Genomic DNA, 27,280 nt, shown 5'->3' on the forward strand with positions numbered 1-27,280 from the left:
GCCTCGGCACACCCTCAGCCGAGCTCCTCCCTTGCAGTCTTTGACTAGGTCCTTCCCCCACTCTTTTGAGTGGTGGGTTCAGTGTATATTTAACTCTTTTTTTTTTTTTAATACTCATTTATTTATTTGGCCGTGCTGGGTCTTAGTTGCGGCACGTGGGATCTTCATTGCCGCATGAGGGATCTTTTAGTTGAGGCATGCGGGATCTTTAGTTGTGGCATGTGGGATCTATTTCCCTGACCAGGGATTGAACCAGGGCCCCCTGCATTGGGAGCCTGGAGCCTTAGCCACTGGACCATCAGGGAAGTCCCTGGAACCCTTCTATGTGAGCTTCAGATCTCATGAGGGGAATGAGCAGTATATTTCAATTTAAGGAAGCCATTTATAAGTCCAGTTTACTGCTTGTTTCCCCAGTAAAGAAAATTCTGAGATCACCTCTTTTATGGAAATGAGTTAATGACATTAAATTGTGTTTTTAAAATATTGGAAAATTTGAAAGGTACCAATTTAAATAGGCATTTATAAATTTTTGTTCTTCAGGAAGTCAGTACCAAGTATGTTATTAAGCATTGGAATATTTGAATACACACATGTGTGCACATTTGTATATTGAACTGACTATTCTAAATAAGTCATTAATACTTTCACTTATATAACACATTTTTGCTATATTATTATTATCTTACATTAAATGGATTCTTGGCTTAAAATCTAATCTGTTAGATTAGTTAGTGAAAATAGTCTCTTATCCTTCAAAACAATTCATTTGATGAGGATTCTGTTAATATGAAATTTTCTTGTTTAAGGAGATATATATTTTAAATGACATCGTTGCTTTATTTAATTAGTTTTAGAAAGTTTAAAGTCATTTGTGCTGTAAAAACATTTTAAATTAAGAAATTACCTATAATTTAACAACTGTAACATTTTGTGAGCTTGACCGCATAAGTGCCCAGATACTTTACCCTCTTTAAAGATTTCAAGCAAGCTAGTGAAAATAATTTACAAGTTAAGGTCAGAGCTGAAACCGGTTATTGCTATAAATATCAGCCAAGAAACTGAAAATGACATTTTCTTTGTGGGACTTAACAGAATTTGACAGAGACTTTTTTGCTTCTATTTTATTGCCGTGGTTAGAAGTGCGGCTGTTTATTAGAAGGCAGGTCCCACAGTTTGGGTCAAAAAGACTATAATACCAATTAAATAATAGTGTCTTACATTTTTAAGATCTAACACTTAAAGTGATATCCTGGAAGGATATTTATAATATATACATGTCAGGATAAGTTTATCTCCCTTATGAAAATAATTTATTAACTTAGTAGAAAATGCCAGATTCTTTATCTCTAATTTCACTTCTGCTTTAAGCATCTGAAGTTTGTATATGTAATTGTAATACTGGTTTGGTGAATCCAGCCCTCGCTTATTCTGATGGTTCTGTCTAAACACAAGCAAACCAAACCTAGCCAAATCAGACTCATAAATGAGGTTCAGTCATGTCTTTTACTGTCTTCTTGTGCATTTGGGAATGTGACTCTTGGCATAGCACGTTGGTGAAGGTGTTTCAGAAGGACATCTGACCTGCTGACTTGTTAAGAGTGTGCTGGTAGAAACCCACATGTGCAATCTTGATGGTTCATCAGTGGACTTTGTTACTGTGCAGCCAAAATCTTGTTTGTCTTTTAAAATTCCCTCTTGAGATTTTTTCTTCAGTTTTCTCAGCAGGTAAGCCTTAGCTCAAACCTGGGAATGAGGAGCGTACCTTACCCTTCCAAGAAGAGGTTAGTGCTCCTTTCTAACACCCATTATGCCTTAAGTCCTCAATTAAATCTAGCAGTGTTGCTATTATTCGTTTTTCTCTCTTTGTTTTTTTTTCTCTTCAAGGCCAGTAATACCTACTTATTTATCATATTGTCATCAGGGAGTACAATATATTTAGAAGTCCCATTTGGTTGTTGTGAAATGGACTATTTTCAGGATGAGAGAATTTTTAGGAATTGACACTTAAGGGCATATTGAGTATTTTTGGTTGCTCTTCTAAATGATGTAAATGCATTCCTTTAAATAATATGAAAGGATTATGAATTATGCATTGTGATTTCTTACTGCTTTTTTGTATGTAATGAAAATTGGCTCAGTTTCATTTTAGACAGTAACTAACTTACCTGTTTTTCACAAAATCTTACAATCTCATTTCCTTCAAAGACTTAACAGTAGATTACTCTCCTGAGGTCTTTTGTTGCTAAGACTTAATTTCCTCTACCCAGATTGTCTGGTTCAAAATGAATTAATATCATGAAACATTAAAACACACAACTCTTCAGTAAAGAGGAACTAATAGTGGCCATACACTGTCTTTCTTATCTCTTTTTTTCTTTTTTTAATCTCTTAATTAACAGAATTCAGTAATATTTCAGTTTTCAAGTAGGAGTACAAATTGGAAATTCGGGGTTTGGTAAAGATGTAGAACTCTTTATATGACATAATGAAAAACAGGGTGAATCAGTTACTTTATATTGACATAAAAACATTAGGTATTTATATCTGTCAAGAAAGAAATTATTATTATTTTTAATACATTAAGACAGCATACAGTAGGTCTTCCCCTTTTGTTTTTTCTTAAAGTAAATACTTTTTTATGTAAAGAGTAAAACGTTTTTGTGAAGCTGATTATAAAATCTGTTCTAAAAAAAGTAATATCTAAAATGTAATATCTAAACTTATAAAACAAGATAAAACTTCCTTTATAATCCCAGATCCAATGGAACAGTTTGATGTATATCTTTCCATATTTTTTTTGTATTAACAGATTATATTTAATTATGTTACTGTTCTGTGGCATGTTATAAGCATATATATCTTCCTCATCCTATTTAACTACTGTAATTCATAAAGAATGCATCATGAATTACTGATCTCAGTCTATTTATGGACATTCAACTTGTATTAGTTTTTTTTTATTATAAATGATACTTTAGCAGACATCTTTTTGCTTATTTATCTGGCATTCTTGTTCAGTTAGTTTAACTTGGATACATTTTTGGAAGTGAATTTTTAGGTTAAATGATATGCAAATTTATTAATGTTGATCATTTAAAAGCAATGTGTATGATGCATATGAAGATGTAAACATTACCAAGAGTAATCAGTTTTTTAAAAATCTTAAACACCCAGATTAAAAAGCACTCTGACTCTATTTTGCATTTATTTGATTATTAGTATGGTCAGTATTTTCATTGACTTTATATTTTTATATTTATTTTTATTTTTATAAAATTAAGTTACTTTGTTCAAAAATCAGCATAAGGAATAAAAGTGTAAAGTAATGAAATAAGTAAGCTTTACAAGCTTTTAACTTGGACTTTAAAATTTGAACTTTTGTTCCAGTCTTGCTCGACTACTTATTGGCCATTTATCCTAGGGCAAACTCTCTAATCTCTCCATGCCAAGTTTCCCCATCTGTTAAATAAAGGTAATAAAAAAGACCTACTTCATGGGTTTTCTTTCCATGTTGAGAGAAATAATCCCCTTAAAGCATCTAAAGCAAAGCCTACTGTGTAGTATGTGCTCAATTAGAAATGGTAGCTAACTGGTACTATTATCATTAAATGGGTTAGTGAACAACTTACTTGCCAACTTAAATAATAAGGAATATATTATCTTATGTGTTTATCTACAATTAAGAGCATTAAAGATAACTTAACATTTTAGGTTTTGTTTTTATAATGTATTAGTCTACTGATCTGGTCACAGATCATCAGTTTGGGGTTGGCCGTCAGTGAAGTAGCATGCCAGGTCTTCCCTGGTTCTGTTCCTTTAAAGGTTAGGGTGTGGAGGTGTATGGTAGCAGAGGTATAGTTGGGGCCCAAGTAACAGACTCCTGGTGGTCCAGATTCACTTGCTTCACCTTTAACTCTTGAGGACAGAGAGTAAGTCCTCACAGCTTGGCACTTGGTAGGCAGAGTTCAGTGTACGATGAACGAATGGGAGGGTGCATTTTAGATAATGGCCAGGTGTGGTTTAGGCTTTGCAGTTAATAACAGGTCTGTACTTTTGTTGAAACCATAGTGTCCTAGGTGAGGTCCCAGCTCTAATGCTACAGGTATTGGATGTAGGAAGAGAACCTTCTGTTTCTTCTATTCCTAAACTTTTAATTGAGAGAAACCTTTGAGGAACTCAGCCTATTAAGACCAAAAAAGAGAATGTTGAGGAGGACAGTGAGTGGAGGGACATATGACTTAAATTGAAATACTCTTCTGAAGGTTTTTTTTTTTTTTTTTTTTTTTTTTTTGCGGTATGTGGGCCTCTCATTGTTGTGGCCTCTCCCGTTGCGAAGCACAGGCTCCGGACGCGCAGGCCCAGCAGCCATGGCTCACGGGCCCAGCCGCTCCGCGGCATGTGGGATCTTCCCAGACCGGGGCACGAACCCGTGTCCCCTGCATCGGCAGGCGGACTCTCAACCACTGAGCCACCAGGGAAGCCCTGAAGGTTTTTTAAATTACCTTTTTGTCTCTGGAGGGTAAAACTCTAAGAATAATAAGAACTTTTTAATATGAAATATTTTTGCAATACTTGAGAGCTCATTTAGGCATCTCCACTTAATCAGACACATCTTTAGTTTTTCCTTTTTTTTAAGGAAGTCAGTTGTATATCTTTGTGTGTGTTTTTTATCTTTTTCTTTTTGCATAGGTATTATCACATTTTAAAAACTAGAAATCTTTAAATAGTGAAAAGTCTCATAATTTATCCTTGTCCCCTGTCTGCCCAGATCCTTATTTCAGTCTATTAAAAATCACAGTATTAGATTTTATGTATTCTCCCAGAATGTCTACAAGCAAATGTAAACATATTTTAGTGTTAACTGTTAAATATATAAAACAGCAGATTCTTATTCCCTACTCCCCACCCTCACCATCTTTGAGAAAAGTAGCATATTATAATATGGGTATGCATCTTGCTTCTTTCAGGTAACAAGATCTTTCCATCTTAGTGAATAGAATACCTTCCATGGCTGTTAAGTAGTTTGTGGTGTGGAACGTGGTTTATGGGAAGCATCAGAGTGGTGGATTCCAGCATATAGAGCTTGGACTGCCTGTACTGAGTTGTGATCATCTCTGATTCTGAAATTTTGAACCTAAGGCACATGCTATTTAGAGCCAGAGGAAACTTAAACTGTGAAAATTATATAATGTATGTCTTTGGTATCTATATGATTTTTCCTAAATACATGCCGAAATTGATGTTTGCTGTTAGAATATTTAAAACTTAAGCTTATGATACATATACTAATTTGGAAGGGATGACATGATCCTGGTTTCATCTTAGATACCCAGTTAATGCATTTTAACTGACTGGCAGTATAAGTACCTACATTTGATTACTATAAACAGTTAGTGCAGTATGTGTAGTGTACATTTTTAAAATAAATTTATTTATTTATTTTTGGCTGTGTTGGGTCTTTGTTGCTGCACATGGGCTTTCTCTAGTTGCAGCAAGCGGGGGCTACTCTTCGTTGCGGTGCGTGGGCTTCTCATTGCAGTAGCTTCTCTTATTGCAGAGCACGGGCTCTAGGCGCACGGACTTCAGTAGTTGTGGCACACGGGCTTAGTAGTTGTAGCTTGCAGGCTCTAGAGCACAGCCTTAGTAGTTGTGGCACACGGGCTTAGTTGCTTCGTAGCATGTGGGATCTTCCCGGACCAGGGATCGAACCCATGTCCTCTGCATTGGCAGGCGGATTCTTAACCACTGTGCCACCTGGGAAGCCCCTAGTGTACATTTTTGTTCTTCCAGGTAAATAGTATCGTCCAGATTATTTCTTAAAAATAAAGCGTGCATTTGGTAACAGCCTGTGTAGCTAGTGTTTGATAAAGTATATTAGAAACATATTTTCTATGGGATTGCATATATGAGTCATGTCATTTCTGTAAGATTAGTAGTCTTATGAATCCAAAATATACATAGACAAGTGGATTTAGGATGAAACTTGTAACAGTTTCATCTACTGATTATGATGTTTTGAAAATGCTTAGTTAAAACTAATTAAAAGGGAAAATGGTACATATTTCAAATGACTGTGCTATACATAAAGCCTTTATGATAAATTAGCCATGATACTCAGTTTTCTATTTAAGCGCAAATACTAAGATGCTAAGAAAAATAATTGCAGTTCAATTTTGTATATTCATTCATGTGTAAAATGAACACCTGTGTTTCTTCTAAGTTAGAAGAATATCAAATATTTGGAAGCAATGATTGTTAGTGCCATTTAATTAGACATTAGTGTATGTATGAAATATAAATAAAACTGAATATTATTACTACATAGTTCTAAATTGAAGTAAAATAGAGTTTTGATATAGTCACACTTTTTCTTCCTCTTTAATCTTTTGTTTTCTTAAGATATTTGTGAATATAATTTGAATATTATTTCAATACAAGAAATTCCTTATGCTCAGTGAACTTTAACTTAATTATCTCATGTTCTAGTAGCTCACAAACATAACTTAAAACATACTGAATCCTCTAGTGATATTTTTTAATACTGTTACAGTTGCTGCCTGTACACATTTCCTTTTATTTTTTTTTTACCAAGTTTATTTTGAAAATTATTTCATCCATTTTTCTAAATTTAAAATGAAAAATGAAAATAAACTTTGGGGAGAGGGGGCAGAATGTGGGCTGTGGAAGTAATTTATAAATTTTTGTAGGAGTTTGCTTTTTTTTGGGTAACTTGTTTCTCGTCAGCATGTTCTGTTGCTAGTGAAGACTGTATATATGCAACAGTAATTTAAGGAATCTTTTGCAGTGGTTTTTAAATGAATGTCGAGACATTAATTGGCAAACTGAATCATTGTATGATAGTATTTTAGATGGTATATTTGGTGGTAATTCGTGTTTGGAGCTAAGACAAACTCAGTTCAGGTCTCATCTCTTCCACAGTTTATTAGCAGTGTGGACTCGGGTGAGTTGTTTAACTTCTCTAGGTCTTAGTTTCCTCCACTACCCTATATTCTTTCAGGAAAATCTTTAGAGGTAGGTGAGTCTCTATGGTAGTCCCGTCTTCATAGTCTGGTCATAACCTACTTTTCCATCTTCATTATCTCTGCTTCCCCTTCCTCCCATCTGTGTCACACAACTACTAACTTTTAACTAGTTCCAGGTGTTTCTCTAACACTCAGTTCCTTCTACCTGAAAGAGCATTCTTCTTAGTGACTCTCTCTCCCCTCAGATACCTCAGCACATAGTCTATATCTTTATTATAGACAACTGAAATGACCTAATACAATTTTATCACCTTTTTTCCCCTTTAAACCACAAGCTAAATATTCTAAGGATCATTTTAGACACGCTCTTACTTTTGTTAAGAGAAGAAACATTTATACTGACATAAGTCCTTAGTATAGTAATATTTGTACAACTGATCAGTAAATGATTGTTGAATTGAATAGAATGTTATAAACCTCCATGTGTAATAGGTTTGTTTGTGAGTATATTCTTCTAATGCCTTAGTTTGCTTCTTGAATGAACTGTAACCTTTAAGAACAAAAGAAATGTTTCTTATTCAAGATTGAATATAGGTTTTTTCTGGAACTGCTACTTATTTTGCTTAGATCCAGTTTAATCTTCCTTTGGAAGATATTGTGAATGAAGTGTGTATCTTCTTAAGATTTTTAAGACTTTTCCCCTCATTTATTCAACTGATTTATCAATCAGTAAAAATTTATTTAGAGACCTATTAGGTTCCTGGCAATTGGTTAGGTACTATGGTAATGCAGAGAGTAGTAAAACTGAATCCTTAGTTTAAATCCAGTGGGCCGGATATACATATGAATAAATCATTTCAGTGTTTGTGGTTAAGGGCCATAATGGCAATATATATATAAAGGGGGTGGTGTGAATGTCCAGCTGCTGAGAGAAATGGGAGTTCCCTAAATCTTTTGAAATATGGTAGAGTATAAATGCATAAATATAATAATTGCATATGGAATTGGAGGGGACCAGAGATTACATTTGAAATTGAACTTGAATGATAATGAAGAGTTTCTCAATGCTGGGAAAGGTATTATAGGTGGTGCAAGGTACAAAGAATGTCCAGAGAATAGTATGTATAGATAGCAGTAGTGGAAGATAATAACAAGGGTTCACATTTTGAAGGGTTCTATTTGCTATACCTTCTGTGCCTTGAAAGGTCTTGTATGCTACATACCCTGTATAGTTAAAATGGACAGTGAGAAGTCTCAGAAAATCTTTAAGCTGGAATGTGACATGATCAAATTTGTAGTTTAGGAATAGTGGACTTTTGTCATGAGTCTATAAAGACTGGAAATTGTAGCATTCACTTCCCATAGTATTTTAGAAGCTTCATATAAAAAACAAAGATGATGTATGACAGTGATGATAATAGATGCTATTAATTTATTTCAACACAGTTGCAAGTACCTACACTGTATGGTTTATACTATATGGTTTATAAACATTAGCAATTAAAGACTGTGATTCTGAAGTTACACTATCTTCGAATCCTAACTCCACCATTTATAGCTGTGTGAACTTAAGTCTTTTGAAGTCTCTGTTTTCCCATCTGTAAAATAATCTGGTATGGTTATTACAAATAATTAGGATATTCATATGAAGGATTTACCCTGTGATTGGCTCATAATAAGAACTCTGTAATTGTTGGCTATTTTTATTATTTTTATAATTTCCTTGTGTGATAGTGTAACTAACCTTATTTTACAGATGAGGAAATAGAATTCAGAGGTGTTAATTATGTTCAAAGTTACCTTGCAAATACAAAGCCAATCTTTTAACCTTGGCCTCTGACCCTAAGCCTCGTGTTCTGAAAAATGTGCTGCACTGCCAGTCCAAGGCTGAGTCATCAGCAGAGATCGATGAGAAAGTTTCGCTGGTACTCTCAGGTGTTTAATCGGTCTGCCCAAGAGTTTCTAGGCCCTAGAGATACTACTCTGATATCTTCAAAGTGTGTGTATCCAATTGAAGGCATAAGTGGATATAACAGATAAGTCTATAAAATTATTTTTAATTTTAAAAAGACAGCTTTATTGAGGTATACTTGACATACAATAAACCATATATATTTAAAGTGAGAATTTGATAAGTTAGCATATGTAAACACATGTGAAACCATCACCACAATCAAGATAGTGAACATAATGGTCACTTTCAAAAGGTGTTTCGTGCCCCCTGCAAGCCCTCCTATCTCTCCCTCCACCTACCTCCCTACCCCCAAGCATCAACTAATCTGCTTTCTGTCACTATGGATTAGTTTGTATTTTCTAGATTTCTATATAAATGTAACCATGCAGTATGTATTCCTTTTTTTGTCTGGCTTCTTTCATTCAACAATCATTTTGAGATTCATCCTTATTTTACGTGTTTCAGTGATTCATTCCTTTTTATCACTGAGTAGTATCCCATTGTATGAATGTGCTACATTGTATTTATCCATTCATCTTTTGATGGACATATGAGTTGTTTCTAGTCTTAGCCTATTACAGATAAAGCTGCTATGAACACTTGTTTACAAGTTTTTGTATGTACATATACTTTTTTTTTTTCCTCTTGGGTAAAACCTAGAAGTGGTATGGCTGGATCACGTTAAGTGTATGTTTAACTTTTTAAAAATTAAGTGCCAGTTCCTCCACATCCCCACCAACACTTGCAATGGGCATTTAAAATTTGTTGAGGCATTTTAATAGGTGTATAGTGTTATCTCATTGTGGTTTTAACTTTCAATTCCCTAATGACTCACGGTGTTGAGAATCTTTTTTGTGTGCTTATTGCCATCCACATACTTTCTTTGGTGAAGTGACTGTTCAAATCTTTTGACCATTTAAAAAATTGGATTGTTTGTTTTCTTATCATTGTGTTTGGAGAATTCTTTATATATTCTGGATTCAAGTCCTTTATCACTTGTAAGATTCACAGAGATATTCTCCCGTGATGTGGCTTCTTCTTTCATTTTCTTAACATTATCTTGAAGACTATAAGTTTTTCGTTTTGCTTAAGTCCAGTTTATCAGTTTGTTTGTTTATAGATTATGCCGTGTTTAAGAAATCTTGGCCTAACTCAGGACCACAAAAAATTTATCTTTTATTTTCTTGAACACGTTTTATAGTTTTAATTTTCATTTTAGGTCAGTGATCCATTTTGAGTTAACTTTTGTATATGGTAGGAGGTATGGATCCAAGTTTATTTTTTGCGTATGGCTATCCATTTATTCCAGCATCATTTATTGAAAATGCTATCCTTTGTCATTTGTATTGCCTTTGAGCCTTTGTCAAAAATCAGCCGTCCCACTAGCTACCTATTTTACGTTTGGTAGTGTATATATGTCCATGCCTCTCTCTGGCTTTGTCACAGCTTACCCTTCCCCCTCCCCATACCCTCAACACAGGGAGATCAGCTTGGTGCTTTGTGACCACCTAGAGGGGTGGGATAGGGAGGGTGGGAGGGAGGGAGATGCAAGAGGGAAGAGATATGGGAACATATGTATATGTATAACTGATTCACTTTGTTATAAAGCAGAAACTAACACACCATTGTAAAGCAATTATACTCCAATAAAGATGTAAAAAAAAAAATCTACATTTTCTAAACCAAAAAAAAATCAGTCGTCTGTATATGTGAGGGTTTCTTTGTGGATTCCTTATTCTGTTCCTCGATTTATTTATCTTTATGCCAATACCATGCTGTTTTGATTTCTCTAGTTTTTTAATAATCCTTGAAATCAGGTAGTTTTAGCTCTCTTACATTGTTCTTTTGTTTCACAGTTGTTTTGTCTCTTCTAGATCCTCTGTGTTTCCATATGGATTTTAGAACCAGCTTGTTAATTTCTATAGAAAAGCCTACTGAGATATTGAATTGGATTTGCATTGAATCTGTATATCAATTTGGGAAGAACTGACATCTTTCATAGATTTTTTTTCATTCTGTTAGCAAAATTACATAGTTTTTAGTACATAAGTGTTTCCTATCTCTTAAAATTTTTATAATTTCGATGCTATTGTAATTGATTTAAAAAGATTTTTTACTTTCAGATTTTTCATTGATAGTATACAGAAATATAATTTTTTTAAAATGCTGGTCATGTATCCTCGAACCTTCTTAAATTCACTTATTAGTGTTAGGAGATTTTTTGTAGATTCCATCAGATTTATGCCTAGGAAATCATGTCATCTCTAAATAAAGACAGTTTTTTTTGTTTGTTTGTTTAACAATAAATGCGTACTTTTTATTTACGAATGTTTCATAAAAATTCTGACGGCTCATCTTGCAAAGGTTTAGTAGAGCAAGATATTGTCATGCACACTTAAAAGTCATGTACTAAAGAAAACACTAAAATTTTAACACCTTCCACCTAAGCTAAAGAGAAGGAAAAACAGATTTCTAAATAATTCCATCTAAATTGTTTTCTTATACATGTAATGCTCTTGGCATAGCATTAGCATGGCAGGATTTATTTGGAATTTTAAAGTACATAAAAACAAAATTGTTCATACGCTGATTTTCAATCACTTTTCCTTTACAACTTATCTTTCTGAATTTTAGGTAAACAATAAGTTTCAATGTAACATAAACATTTCTATAATTAATGAAGAGAAATATCACCAAACTGCCAATTAGCTACTGTGGAAACAATTGGCAAATTCCTATTTATTATTCAGCCATTTTAATCTACCAATCACTGTTGATTATTTTTACCATTCTAACAGCTATTGTTTATCTACCATTTTAAAATCAATGAAGCAAGAGTCAGCATTAGAAATGGCACAAACTTTCCAAAGGATGTCCTCACACTTAGTGAAATTTCAAAACAACGACAAAAATTCTGTGTTTGATTTCAGCAGTGTTATTTCCTTCATCTCACTACTTTGATAACACTTCCTATATGCTTTGCCTTTTCTTTATAGGGTGAACTATATAATCATTAGTCCTTTACAAATTAATCATATATCTTTTTTTTTTCGCTTTATAACAAATTTAATCAGTTATACATATACATATGTTCCCATATCCCCTCCCTTTTGCGTCTCCCTCCCACCCTCCCTATCCCACCCCTCCAGGCGGTCACAAAGCACCGAGCTGATCTCCCTGTGCTACGCGGCTGCTTCCCACTAGCTATCTACCTTACGTTTGGTAGTGTATATATGTCCATGCCGCTCTTTCACTTTGTCAAAGCTTACCCTTCCCGCTCCCCATATCCTCAAGTCCATTCTCTAGTAGGTCTGTGTCTTTATTCCTGTCTTACCCCTATGTTCTTCATGACATTTTTTTTCTTAAATTCCATATATATGTGTCAGCATACAGTATTTGTCTTTTTCTTTCTGACTTACTTCACTCTGTATGACAGGCTCTAGGTCCATCCACCTCATTACAAATAGCTCAATTTCGTTTCTTTTTATGGCTGAGTAATATTGCATTGTATATATGTGCCACATCTTCTTTACCCATTCATCCGATGATGGACACTTAGGTTGTTTCCATCTCCGGGCTATTGTAAATAGGGATGCTATGAACATTTTGGTACATGTCTCTTTTTGAATTATGGTTTTCTCAGGGTATATGCCCAGTAGTGGGATTGCTGGGTCATATGGTAGTTCTATTTGTAGTTTTTTAAGGAACCTCCATACTGTTCTCCATAGTGGCTGTACCAATTCACATTCCCACCAGCAGTGCAAGAGTGTTCCCTTTTTTCCACACCCTCTCCAGCATTTATTGTTTCTAGATTTTTTGATGATGGCCATTCTGACTGGTGTGAGATGATATCTCATTGTAGTTTTGATTTGCATTTCTCTAATAAGTAAAGATGTTGAGCATCCTTTCATGTGTTTGTTGGCAGTCTGTATATCTTCTTTGGAGAAATGTCTATTTAGGTCTTCTGCCCATTTTTGGATTGGGTTGTTTGTTTTTTTGTTATTGAGCTGCATGAGCTGCTTATAAATTTTGGAGATTAATCCTTTGTCAGTTGCTTCATTTGCAAATATTTTCTCCCATTCTGAGGGTTGTCTTTTGGTCTTGTTTATGGTTTCCTTTGCTGTGCAAAAGCTTTTAAGTTTCATTAGGTCCCATGTGTTTATTTTTGTCTTTATTTCCATTTCTCTAGGAGGTGGGTCAAAAAGGATCTTGCTGTGATTTGTCATTGAGTGTTCTGCCTATGTTTTCCTCTAAGAGTTTGATAGTGTCTGGCCTTACATTTAGGTCTTTAATCCATTTTGAGCTTATTTTTGTGTATGGTGTTAGGGAGTGATCTAATCTCATACTTTTACATGTCCCTATCCAGTTTACCCAGCAACACTTATTGAAGAGACTGTCCTTTCTCCACTGTACATTCCTGCCTCCTTTATCAAAGATAAGGTGACCATATGTCCGTGGGTTTATCTCTGGGCTTTCTCTCCTGTTCCATTGATCTATCTTTCTGTTTTTGTGCCAGTACCATACTGTCTTGATTACTGTAGCTTTGTAGTATAGTCTGAAGTCAGGGAGCCTGATTCCTCCAGCTCCATTTTTTGTTCTCAAGATTGCTTTGGCTATTCGGGGTCTTTTGTGTTTCCATACAAATTGTGAAAGTTTTTGTTCTAGTTCTGTGAAAAATGCCAGTGGTAGTTTGATAGGTATTGCATTGAATCTGTAGATTGCTTTGGGTAGTAGACTCATTTTCACAATGTTGATTCTTCCAATCCAAGAACATGGTACATCTCTCCATCTATTTGTATCATCTTTAATTTCTTTCATCAGTGTCTTATAATTTTCTGCATACAGGTCTTTTGTCTCCTTAGGTAGGTTTATTCCTAGATGTTTTATTCTTTTTGTTGCAGTGGTAAATGGGAGTGTTTCCTTGATTTCACTTTCAGATTTTTCACCATTAGTGTACAGGAATGCCAGAGATTTCTGTGCATTAATTTTGTATCCTGCAACTTTACCAAATTCATTGATTAGCTCTAGTAGTTTTCTGGTAGCATCTTTAGGATTCTCTATGTATAGTATCATGTCATCTGCAAACAGTGACAGCTTTACTTCTTCTTTTCCGATTTGGATTTCTTTTATTTCCTTTTCTTCTCTGATTGCTGTGGCTAAAACTTCCAAAACTAGGTTGAATAAGAGTGGTGAGAGTGGGCAACCTTGTCTTGTTCCTGATCTTAGTGGAAATGGTTTCAGTTTTTCACCATTGAGGATGATGCTGGCTGTGGGTTTGTCATATATGGCCTTTATTATGTTGAGGAAAGTTCCCTCTATGCCTACTTTCTGGAGGGTTTTTATCATAAATGGGTGTTGAATTTTGTCAAAAGCTTTCTCTGCATCTATTGAGATGATCATATGGTTTTTCTCCTTCAGTTTGTTAATATGGTGTATCACGTTTATTGATTTGCATATATTGAAGAATCCTTGCATTCCTGGAATAAACCCCACTTGATCATGGTGTATGATCCTTTTAATGTGCTGTTGTATTCTGTTTGCTAGTATTTTGTTGAGGATTTTTGCATCTATGTTCATCAGTGATATTGGCCTGTAGTTTTCTTTCTTTGTGACATCCTTGTCTGGTTTTGGTATCAAGGTGATGGTGGCCTCGTAGAATGAGTTTGGGAGTGTTCCTCCCTCTGCTATATTTTGGAAGTTTGAGAAGGATAGGTGTTAGCTCTTCTCTAAATGCTTGGTAGAATTCGCCTGTGAAGCCATCTGGTCCTGGGCTTTTGTTTGTTGGAAGATTTTTTATCACAGTTTCAATTTCAGTGCTTGTGATTGGTCTGTTCATATTTTCTATTTCTTCCTGATTCAGTCTTTGCAGGTTGTGTATTTCTAAGAATTTGTCCATTTCTTCCAGGTTGTCCATTTTATTGGCATAGAGTTGCTTGTAGTAATCTCTCATGATCTTTTGTATTTCTGCAGTGTCAGTTGTTACTTCTCCTTTTTCATTTCTAATTCTATTGATTTGAGTCTTCTCCCTTTTTTTCTTTCTTTTTTTTTTTTTTTTTTTTTGCGGTACGCGGGCCTCTCACTGTTGTGGCCACTCCCGTTGCAGAGCACAGGCTCTGGATGCGCAGGCTCAGCGGCCATGGCTCACGGGCCCAGCCGCTCCACGGCATGTGGGATCTTCCCAGACCGGGGCACGAACCCGTATCCCCTGCATCGGCAGGCGGACTCTCAACCACTGCGCCACCAGGGAAGCCCTCCCTTTTTTTCTTGATGAGTCTGGCTAATGGTTTATCAATTTTGTTTATCTTCTCAAAGAACCAGCTTTTAGTTTTATTGATCTTTGCTATCCTTTCCTTCATTTCTTTTTCATTTATTTCTGATCTGATTTTTATGATTTCTTTCCTTCTGCTAACTTTGGGGTGTTTTTGTTCTTCTTTCCCTAATTGCTTTAGGTGCAGGTTAGGTTGTTTATTCGAGATGTTTCCTGTTTCTTAAGGTGGGATTGTATTGCTATAAACTTCCCTCTTAGAACTGCTTTTGCTGCATCCCATAGGTTTTGGGTCGTCGTGTCTCCATTGTCATTTGTTTCTAGGTATTTTTTAATTTCCTCTTTGATTTCTTCAGTGATCACTTCGTTATTAAGTAGTGTATTGTTTAGCCTCCATGTGTTTGTATTTTTTACAGATCTTTTCCTGTAATTGATATCTAGTCTCATAGCATTGTGGTCGGAAAAGATACTTGATACAATTTCAATTTTCTTAAATTTACCAAGGCTTGATTTGTGACCCAAGATATGATCTATCCTGGAGAATGTTCCATGAGCACTTGAGAAAAATGTGTATTCTGTTGTTTTTGGATGGAATGTCCTATAAATATCAATTAAGTCCATCTTGTTTAATGTATCATTTAAAGCTTGTGTTTCCTTATTTATTTTCATTTTGGATGATCTGTCCATTAGTGAAAGTGGGGTGTTAAAGTCCCCTACTATGATTGTGTTACTGTCGATTTCTCCTTTTATGGCTGTTAGTATTTGCCTTATGTATTGAGGTGCTCCTATGTTTGGTGCATAAATATTTACAATTGTTATATCTTCTTCTTGGATCGATCCCTTGATCATTATGTAGTGTCCTTCTTTGTCTCTTCTAGTAGTCTTTATTTTAAAGTCTATTTTGTCTGATATGGGAATTGCTACTCCAGCTTTCTTTTGGTTTCCATTTGCATGGAATATCTTTTTCCATCCCCTTACTTTCAGTCTGTATGTGTCTCTAGGTTTGAAGTGGATCCCTTGTAGACAGCATATATATGGGTCTTGTTTTTGTATCCATTCAGCCAATCTGTGTCTTTTGGTGGGAGCATTTAGTCCACTTACATTTAAGGTAATTATCGATATGTATGTTCCTATTCCCATTTTCTTAATTGTTTTGGGTTCGTTATTGTAGGTCTTTTCCTTCTGTTGTGTTTCTTGCCTAGAGAAGTTCCTTTAGCATTTGTTGTAAAGCTGGTTTGGTGGTGCTGAACTCTCTCAGCTTTTGCTTGTCTGTAAACGTTTTAATTTCTCCATCAAATCTGAATGAGATCCTTGCTGGGTAGAGTAATCTTGGTTGCAGGTTTTTCTCCTTCATCACTTTAATTATGTCCTGCCACTCCCTTCTGGCCTGTAGAGTTTCTGCTGAGAGCTCAGCTGTTATCCTGATGGGGATTCCCTTGTGTGTTATTTGTTGTTTTTGCCTTGCTGCTTTTAATATGATTTCTTTGTGTTTAATTTTTGACAGTTTGATTAATATGTGTCTTGGTGTATTTCTCCTTGGATTTATTCTGTATGGGACTCTCTGTGCCTCCTGGACTTGATTAACTATTTCCTTTCCCATATTAGGGAAGTTTTCAACTATAATCTCTTCAAATATTTTCTCAGTCCCTTTCTTTTTCTCTTCTTCTTCTGGAACCCCTATAATTCGAATGTTGGTGCGTTTAATGTTGTCCCAGAGGTCTCTGAGACTGTCCTCTGTTCTTTTCATTCTTTCTTCTTTATTTTGCTCTGCAGCAGTTATTTCCACTATTTTATCTTCCACCTCACTTATCCGTTCTTCTGCCTCAGTTATTCTGCTATTGATCCCATCTAGAGTATTTTTTATTTCATTTATTGTGTTTTTAATCGATGCTTGATTCATCTTTAGTTCTTTTAGGTCCTTGTTAACTGTTTCTTGCATTTTGTCTATTCTATTTCCAAGATTTTGGATCTTGGAAATAGAATCTTGCATCATCTTTACCATCATTATTCTGAATTCTTTTTCAGGTAGACTGCCTATTACCTCTTCATTTGTTAGGTCTGGTGGGTTTTTATCTTGCTCCTTCTCCTGCTGTGTGTTTTTCTGTCTTCTCATTTTGCTTATGTTACTGTGTTTGGGGTCTCCTTTTTGCAGGCTGCAGGTTCGTAGTTCCCGTTGTTCTTGGTGACTGTCCCCAGTGGCTAAGGTTGGTTTAGTGGGTTGTGTAGGATTCCTGGTGGAGGGGACTAGTGCCTGTGTTCTGGTGGATGAGGCTGGATCTTGTCTTTCTGGTGGGCAGGTCCACGTCTGGTGGTGTGTTTTGGGGTGTCTGTGGACTTTTTATGATTTTAGGCCACCTCTCTGCTAATGGGTGGCGTTGTGTTCTTGTCTTGCTAGTTGTTTGGCGTAGGGTGTCCAGCACTGTAGCTTGCTGGTCGTTGAGTGAAGCTGGGTGCTGGTGTTGAGATGGAGATCTCTGGAAGATTTTCGCCATTTGATATTATGTGGAGCTGGGAGGTCTCTTGTGGACCAGTGTCCTGAAGTTGGCTCTCCCACCTCAGAGGCACAGCACTGACTCCTGGCTCCTCAATTTGGTATGATTTGTTGTCTATTCATGTATTCCACAGATGCAGGGTACATCTCTTTGATTGTGGAGATTTAATCCGCTGCTCATTGATAACTACTTTGATCTTTATTATTTCTTTTGTTCTGTTTTACTTTGGTTTTAATTTTTCCTTTTTCTAATATCTTATTTTGAAAGATGAAGTCATTCATTTTTGAAACCTTTCCTCTGTTTTCATATAGGTGGCTAGTGCTATATATTTTTCCTTGAATAGTGCTTTAGCAACATCTACAAATTCTCATATGTTGAGTTTTCATTTTCTTCAGTTAAGAATAGTTAATTTCCCTTTTGAGTCCTTCTTTCATCCATGGGTTATTTAAGAAGAACGTTATTTAGTTCCAAATATTTGTTTATTTTCTAAGGATATTTCTAGTAAGCAGTTCTAATTTAACTCCATTGTGATCAGGGAATATATTTTTTATGTATTGCTTCCTTTTCAATTTATTGAGACTTGTTTTATGGCCCAGAATATGGTATATATATATCTTGTTAAACGTTCCATGAACAATTGAGGAGAATTATTGTTAGATAAATAAATGTCAGTCAGGTCAAATTGGTTGATAGTGCTGTTCAAATCTATTGTAGCCTTGCTGATTTTCATGCCTACTTGACTTATCAGTTCTTGGAGAAGCATGTTGACATCTCTGACTGAAATTGCAGATTTGCCTATTTCCCTTTGCATGTCTATCAGTTTTTGCTTCATGTGTGTTGAAGATCTGTTATTGGGTTTATAAACATTTAGGATTGTTATGCCCTAATGATTAATCATCTTCTTCATGAAATGACTGGGTCTCTATTCCTGGTAATATTCTTGGCTTTTTTTTTTTTTTTTTTTTGCGGTACGCGGGCCTCTCACTGTTGTGGCCTCTCCCGTTGCGGAGCACAGGCTCCGGACACGCAGGCTCAGCCGCCATGGCTCACGGACCTAGTGGCTCCGAGGCATGTGGGATCTTCCCATACCGGGGCATGAACCCGTGTCCCCCTGCATCAGCAGGCGGACTCTGAACCACTGCGCCACCAGAGAAGCCCTATTGTTGGCTTTTAAATCAATTTTTTTCTGGCATTAATTTAGCTATTCCAGTTTCCTGCCATTAATTCCTTCCAGTGTTTTGTTTACTCTCAGACATTGTAGTTTTCATCTCTAAAGACTTTTTGTATAGAAGATTTTAGGAAAAATTAATTAACCACTCTGTGTCTTTAATTTCTTCTCTATTAAAAGGACGTAATAATGGTACCTATACTATAGAATTGTTTTGAGGATTAAATAAATAAATATATGAAAGTGCTTACAATTGCATGTGTCACAGTGTAAGTTCTGAACAAACATAATCTACAGCTGTTATTCCTACTATTAAGGCTGCCTTTTCAAAAAAGTATCTTTAAAAATCCATAACATATTGAAACAGAATTTCTTATTGATTTATATCCCGAGGAATTTTATTGTTTGCACTTTCATTTGTCATCCTCAATCTAAATAAACTAGGCTATCATTATATGAAATCAAAAATACCTGTTTAATTTTGTTTCATTACATTATTATCATGGTTTTGTACTTAGGATTGTGTACAAAGATACAGGTATAGTCTCATTATCATATTTTTCAAATTTAGTGGGTTACAATTCCCAAGTGCATTAGAATTGTACAATAGTTGTGAGTTGTCAACTGTGCATACTTAGTTTAAATACAGGACACATTGAGAGACTATACAAATTAGTCATTTGTTTTTTTATCACAAAAATTTTGCATTTAATGTTTTGTATGAGACCTTCACATTATTATCATTTATAATGGGTCATGTCATTTTTAGATTGGACAGCTGGCTTTTAAAGGAATGAGAAGACTCAATAGAATCCAGTCAATTGTGTTTGAGACTGCCTACAACACCAATGAGAACATGCTGATTTGTGCCCCTACTGGAGCTGGAAAGACCAACATTGCAATGCTTACAGTTTTGCATGAAATTCGCCAGCATTTTCAACAAGGTGTTATCAGAAAGAATGAATTTAAGGTAGGAAATTAACAAGCCCAACAACAGCTTTTTAAATTATAAAATTTAAAATCATTTTGCAGTTGTACATGTTACATGAGATCTGGAAGTTTTTAAGGATATTATACATGAAGTCGTGTAAAGAATGCTGCATGATTTACTTTATTACTTTTAGGCAATCCCTATTTGTGTTATGAAAATCCCACTACCCCTGTGAAAGCTATGAAAATGCACTTAGCTTTGAAGCACCAGTTTTCAAAGTGATAAGGCTATGTAAACAAATTCCATTGTCCTGTAAACAGCTGCACACTTATGCAACAAAGATAAGTACTTTTCATATATCACTATTAAGATTTTTCACCCTAATTGGCTAGAATCATATTTCACAATAAATAGTGACTTGTATTGACATTGTAGTTTTTGCTCATTCATCAAGCTAGTGTTTCTTTGACGCAGATTGTATATGTTGCTCCAATGAAAGCGTTGGCAGCTGAAATGACAAATTACTTCAGCAGACGTCTAGAGCCACTGGGCATCATTGTGAAAGAATTGACTGGTGATATGCAGTTGTCAAAAAATGAAATTTTACGAACTCAGGTATGTTGTATACTTAGATTTTTGTTGTTGTTGCTTAATACCATTCTTTTTATTTTCCAAGCAATTGTTAAACAACTATACCTTAAGTAACTATAAAACATAATATGAATGTAACATGGTGAACTTCTTTATTTGTAACCACAGCCTATCCTCTACAGAAGAGGTTTTTGCTGGTGCTTTGTTCTATTATAGCCCTTCTAACTTCCATGATTCTTGCCTTATCTTGAATATTGTTAGATTCCTGGTGCAGATTTTAAGTCATTGACAGTAAATGTTGATCTTTTAAAACAATAGGCAATGAGGATTTTCATAAGACCAGACTTCAGTTTTAAGAACAGGAAAATGTATCTTTATACTTTATATGTTATAGATGTTTAAAGGATCCCACTAGCATTCTAAAGTATTCCATAAGGATGGTTTAACGTATATAAAAAAGTTTTTAGTCATTCTGTATTTTAGCAAATAGGAAGCTACTAAATCTTGCACTGTATATAGCACTATATTAGGTGAAATGTATGACAAGCAGGGCATTTAAGATACCGTCCTGCCTTCAAGGATCTTATATTATGACTGAGTAGGCAAAAACTACATTAGAACTACAGCTAGATTATCATTAATGGATGCAACATGTAAGTAGGTGATGTTCATAGTGCTTGTAAAAAATAAAATAATGTATTACCCAATATTAATGGGACAATTCAGGGGAGTTTAATGGAAAATAGATGATGTAGCTTTTGAAACAGTGAATAGACATTGATTTAAAATGTGATTTGAGGGTATCTTCATTTCCTAGTTAAACAATATGATATTTCACTTGATAAAATATTCCTTAAAATGATGTTTTCTGGGAATTTTTAATGGCCTTAGAAATTGAAGTTTCGAAAAAAATACAGGAACAACTCTTTATGTTAATACAATTATATATCCCATGCAATAACCAAAATGCTATCAGGAGGAATAATTATAGTAGTTATGTCTGGTGGTAGGATTATGGAAGATTTTTTCCCCACTTTTTCTACTGTAAGACTGTGTTAATGTTATAATCTAAAAAATAAGCATAATTTTTATTTTACTCTAGGTATCATTGTTTTATTCAGCATAATTATTTTTCTTCTATATAGTTGTTTCATAACCTATCACCCAATTACCTAATTTTTTGGTAAAGGCTAGGGAAAGGAAACTAAAATTTATGGGACACCAGCTAGCATGATGCTCTTGTCACTATGCTAGTTGCCCTACAGACATAACAATGCAGTTCTGTTGAGGAGAGTAAGGCTTATTGAGGTAACAGGTCTTGCCTGGGCTCCCATTTCCAGTAAATCATGTAGATAGGATTGGATTCCAAGTCTTCAAATTTCAAAGTTTGTGATAAATTTCTACTAAAATATTTCACTTTTGCCCATCTTTTATATCCACAGTTTGTTGTTTTAGGTGGTGATGGTGGTGGTTTAAACCACCAAGATACTGAAGGAGCTTGGTAGTATTTGAAAGAAAATCAGTAAAATGAGGGTTTGTCATGTGAGGGAAAAAATGCCTATCTATAGATGTTTAGTTTTCAAGTCAGTTCAGTATAATATGTATAGCAAGTAAATGAAATAATTTTTAAAGTTACTGAAACTAACAAAATTACCTTATTTAGAGATCAAAAGTTGGGGAAGTAAAGGTGTGTTAACTTAATTTTTTAAAGAAATTACAAAATGCCACCATTTTAGGACTTAGTGATTAATAATGAAGGCTCTAGTTAAGAGTACTTTTAGAAGTTTGGAAAATTTCCCAAAATGTAGAGATAGTGAAGCCTTTAGTTCACTGAAGTATTTGTTTTTGTATTAATAGCTTTAGTTTTTGGAATGCTAAAATTAAAAAAATTTTAAACTCATCTCTAAATTGTAAAATAGAATTTTGTCATCAGTGGTGACAGTATTTGTTACTATTCTTTTAGTTTGTGAAGGACTGATATTCAACTGTTCTCAGGGTATATGACAGTACCAGTTGTTAAAATATTGAAATATTGTTTAGCTCATTGGGAAATGGATACTGCTAAGAGCCCTCCAATTGCAGCTCCTACCAACTCATAATCCAGCAATTAAAGGGTTAGTACCTGGACCAGCAGGAGGCCTCTAGGATGTAGTTTTAGCCCTAGGGCAGCTGTTCCTATTAGTTTGTTTTCTTGCAGTTAATCACCCTATTTCGTCCTTTCCTGTACCAATGCTGACTTCCCCAGGCCTCAGTGCTGGCCTGGGGTGGAAATGAAAGAATACGTTTGCCTGTCAGCCTGGCATCCTTACCACCCCGCCTTTCTGGTGGACAGTTGTCCATTCATACTAGTTGTTAAATATTTTAAATATTATACCTGATTTTTAATTAATACTACTAGAGTTTAAAGATTTCTTAGTGAAGACCAGTATGTATTTCAGTAAAGGTTAGTAGATAAAAGCAATAATCAAGGATGTAGCTCTGGTTATTAATGACAGTTTCCTTCAATTAAAAAAATTATTTTACCATATTTATAGTAGCCTGTGTAAAGTCATTGCTGAACACAGCATGTGGCCCATTACAGTCAGGTTTTATTGACTGCCTTTTTTTTCTGTGAATGAGTCACATCACCCTGTTGCCTATCTAGTAATTTTGGGTTGAAAATAAAAAGTTTTAGTAACTCTAGATTCTATTCATCCAGCCTTTTCCTTGAAACATTTTAAATTTGATTTTGTTAAAAAAATCTAGAGAATTACCGCCTAAAAACAATAACAATTATATTTATATATAGTCACTTTAGCTAATAAATTTTTATTCTTTTTGTATAATTTGTAGACTTAGCACAATGAACTGAGTCATGTTTAAAATATTAAGTTTATACAATAAAGAGAAAGGAGTTTTAAGATTTGTGTAACAGTACAATGTTACGTACAGTTTCTATATTTATGGACACATTTATAGAAATAGTGTTATGTATGATAGCTTTCAGGGCTAGCTGAACATATAATTGCAGACAGAGATCATTATCTTAAAACTACACATCAAGACACATAGACTGATAGATATTTTTTTAGTGTGTGATTTTTACTTTCATAATGTCTTATGAAGTCACGCAAATTAGATAAAAATTTGGCACACAACCAACTGTCTTTATTAAAAATAAAATTTCCTGAAACCGGAACCATTCTAGAGCATCTGAGACCATACCAATGATATAGCCTACCTAAAGAAATGAGTTTTGTATCCTGGTGGGTACAATGAAATTAAGGGAAGAAATTAAGTCAGTTTGTTCCTCTTTTATTACTTGCAAGTACAGACTTATGAAATTTTCTGTAAATGTTAAGTTTGGCTTTGGTAATCTTATCTCACTGCTATGCTGTATCCAGGGTTGTTCTTCTGTATCTTTCTGCATTAGTCTTTCTGCATACCATTAACAGACCAGTTAAGAAAACGAAAAAACAAAACAGACCAAAAAAACCCCTGCATTGACCTACTAGAGAATGGACTTGAGGATACGGGGAGGGGGAAGGGTAAGCTGGGACAAAGTGAGAGAGTGGCATGGACATATATACACTACCAAACTGTAAAATAGATAGCTAGTGGGAAGCAGCCGCATAACAGGGAGATCAGCTCAGTGCTTTGTGACCACCTAGAGGGGTGGGATAGGGAGGGTGGGAGGGAGGGAGATGCAAGAGAGAAGAGATATGGGGACATATGTATATGTATAACTGATTCACCTTTTTTTTTTTTTTTTTTCTTTTTTGCGGTATGCGGGCCTCTCACTGCTGTGGCCTCTCCCGTCGCGGAGCACAGGCTCCGGACGCGCAGGCCCAGCGGCCACGGCTCACGGGCCCAGCCGCTCCGCGGCACATGGGATCCTCCCAGACCGGGGCACGAACCCGTATCCCCTGCATCGGCAGGCGGACTCCCAACCACTGCGCCACCAGGGAGGCCCTGATTCACCTTTTTATAAAGCAGAAACTAACACACCATTGTAAAGGAATTATACTGCAATTAAGACATCTCTCCCCCTAAATGTACTCTTTATCAAGAATTGCTATTTTAAAATATTCATTTTGCTTTTCAGTGGCTCCGTTGAGCAGTTGAGCTTTTTCTTATACTCTTTCCTCAACTCAGATTATCCCTTCTACATTCTTTCCTAGTATCATAGGTGCAGTATTCTTTTAAATCTCAGTGAAAATACTGGTCAGAAATTTTAGAAAAGGTTTCTCCTCTCCTAGCAGTAACTCTGTATCAAAGCAAGTCATTTGCTCTGAGTTCTGAAATCATTATCCTTTTCAAAATTTTTGTTTGCTCATCCTTATCCTGGGCGGAGTTTATCTCTGCAGCTTTGGAAGTTGAGATGGGTTATTTCAGGTTTTGTTTTTGTTTCCATTTTGGCTGGGGATGAAGCGATCTTTGTCAAACCTGTTAGGCCCAGGCAACAGCAAAGGGAACCCTGAATTTCTGTTGTATTATTCTGCCAGCTCAGAGCTCACCCAGCAACCTTAGTTGGGAGGGTGTGTGTGGTGTGCATATATGCATGTGCTTATGTCACTTTCAGTGTTCCTGCCCCAATTTACTCTTCTCTCAAGGGGATTCTTCCTCTGGCATATATTTTATTGATTATTTCACTGAAAATGTGTATATACTTAAGGGTGGAGGGGAGGAAAAAAGGGGAGGAAAAATGGTTAGAAATTACACATGCTCAGGTTACAGTTTTATCTGGATATCTGTGTATATGTTTCATTTAATGTTGCTACCTTTCTGTATAAAATCGGAGGATATCTTTATTGCATCTCCAGTTCTAAAAGATATTTTTGCTGGATATAGATTTGTAGGTTATAAATTCTTTTCTTTCACCACTTGAAAAATGTGTCACTTTTTCTGACCTCCAAGGTCTCCAAAGAAATATTCACTGCCATTCAAATTACTGTTCCCCTACAGGTAATTTGTTTTTTCTTTCTCTTGATCACCTTTCAAGATTCTTTCTTTGTCTTTGCTTCGTGTCTATAGATTTATGTCTTTTGTCAGGTTTGGGAAATTTTTATCCTTTATTTCTTCAGCCCTTTACTTTTTCTCCTTTCTTTGTTGGACTGCAGTGATGGGAATGTTAGTTCTTTTGTTATTGTCCCACAGGACCCTGAGATCTGGTTTTCTTTTTCTATTCTTAAATATGTTTTCTCTGTTGTTCAGATTGGATAATTATGATCCATCTTTGAGTCCACTGATTCTTTCATCTGTTGTCTGAATTCTTGCTATTGAGCCCTACCAGTGAGTTTTTAATTTAGGTTGTTGTATTTTTCAGTTCTAAACTTTTTTTTGGTTTTGCTTTATGTTTCTTTGCTGAGACTTTGTTTCATTTGTTTTGAGTGTGTTTGAAACTGTTCTTTAAAGGATTTTTATGATAGTTGCTTTAAAAGTCTTGTCAGATAATTCCAACATCTTTGTCATCTCAGTGTTGGAATTTGTTGCATGTTTTTTCTCATCTGAGTTGAGATTTTCCTGGCTTTTATGTTATTTTCAGTCATACCCTGTACATTTTGGGTATGGTGTTATGAGACTCTGGTTCCTACTTAAATCTTGTTACCTGTTACTCTCTGGCTGGAATAGTTGTCAGGACTTTTTCTACATGTGTCCCCAAACCCTCAGTGCCAGTCTCGTTACACAATGAGGTTGGGGAGGAACAATTTTTTTTTTCATGCTGTTTGGCTGGTGTTGTCAAAAAGTTTCTGTTCATGGACTTCCCTGGTGGTGCAGTGGTTAAGAATCCACCTGCCAATGCAGGGGACATGGGTTCGAGCCCTGGTCCAGGAAGATCCCACATGCTGCAGAGCACCTAAGCCCATGTGCCACCACTACTGAGCCTGCACTCTAGAGCCCACAAGCCACAACTACCGAGCCCACGAGCCACAACTACTGAAGCCTGTGTGCCTTAGGGCCGCATGCCGCAACTACAGAGCCTGCATATTGCAACTACTGAAGCCCGCGTGCCTAGAGCCCGTTCTCCGCCATAACAAGAGAAGCCACCGCAATGAGAAGCCCGCGCACCACAATGAAGAGTAGCCCCCACTCGCCACAACTAGAGAAAGCCTGCGTGCAGCAACAAAGACCCAATGCAGCCAAAACTAAAATTTAAAAAAAAAAAAAGTTTCTGTTTATCAGGGCTGCCCTCCATCAGTACTTTGTTTAGAGAAACTTCTTGTATCTTGGTTGTTTTGTTTTATTTTGTTTCATGGATGGGTTCTGTACCCTTTCACTTTCCTAGTTTTGAGCTTCTTCAGCACCTGATTGGGATATATAGGAGTCAAGGAAAGAAAGAAAGGAACGCACTGCCAGGTTATTCCTTGAATCCTGAGATCCCTATGCAGTCTCACTTCTTATTTCCAATTTTTAGAGTCTTCTGATGTCTGTTTCATGTATTTTGTCTAGGGTTTTTAGATATAATAAATAGGGTAAGATGAAATGTGTCTACTCTGTTTTGCCCAGCCATACAGACTTAAAATTATAATACAGTCAAATTTATCAACATCCTCTATGGTTTGTTGCCTTTTTTGTTTGTTATATTTTCTTGGAAATACTAAGCATGATTTGGAGATATTGCTGGTTTGGTTCCAGACGACCACAGTAAAGCGTATATTGCAGTAAAGCGAGTCACATGAGTTATTTGGTTTCCCAATTCATATGAAAGTTATATTTATACCGTACTGTAGTATATTAAGTGTGCAGTAGCACTGTCTTAAAAAATAATGTAATACCTTAATTTAAAAATACTTTATTGCTAAAAACTGCTCACCATCATCTGATAGTGAACAGTTGCCACAACCTTCAGTTTGTGAAAAACACATTATCTGCAAAGCACAACCAGGTGAAGTGCAATAAAATGAGGAATGCCTTTA

The 27,280-nt window shown here is 35.6% G+C and overlaps 1 protein-coding gene across 1 annotated transcript in view; it reads left to right on the top strand.

The window, feature by feature from the left end:
- Window positions 1-27,280, top strand: part of ASCC3 (activating signal cointegrator 1 complex subunit 3) — a 336,448-nt gene that overhangs the window by 84,133 nt on the left and 225,035 nt on the right. Inside the window, exons 9-10 of the mRNA XM_060114407.1 lie at window positions 19,632-19,832; window positions 20,268-20,408. Of these exons, the coding sequence (XP_059970390.1) occupies window positions 19,632-19,832; window positions 20,268-20,408 (342 nt within the window). The remainder of the gene's footprint in view (window positions 1-19,631; window positions 19,833-20,267; window positions 20,409-27,280) is intronic.

This window comes from Mesoplodon densirostris, chromosome 12 (genome assembly GCF_025265405.1).
Source record: "Mesoplodon densirostris isolate mMesDen1 chromosome 12, mMesDen1 primary haplotype, whole genome shotgun sequence".
NCBI classification, from domain to species: domain Eukaryota; kingdom Metazoa; phylum Chordata; class Mammalia; order Artiodactyla; family Ziphiidae; genus Mesoplodon; species Mesoplodon densirostris.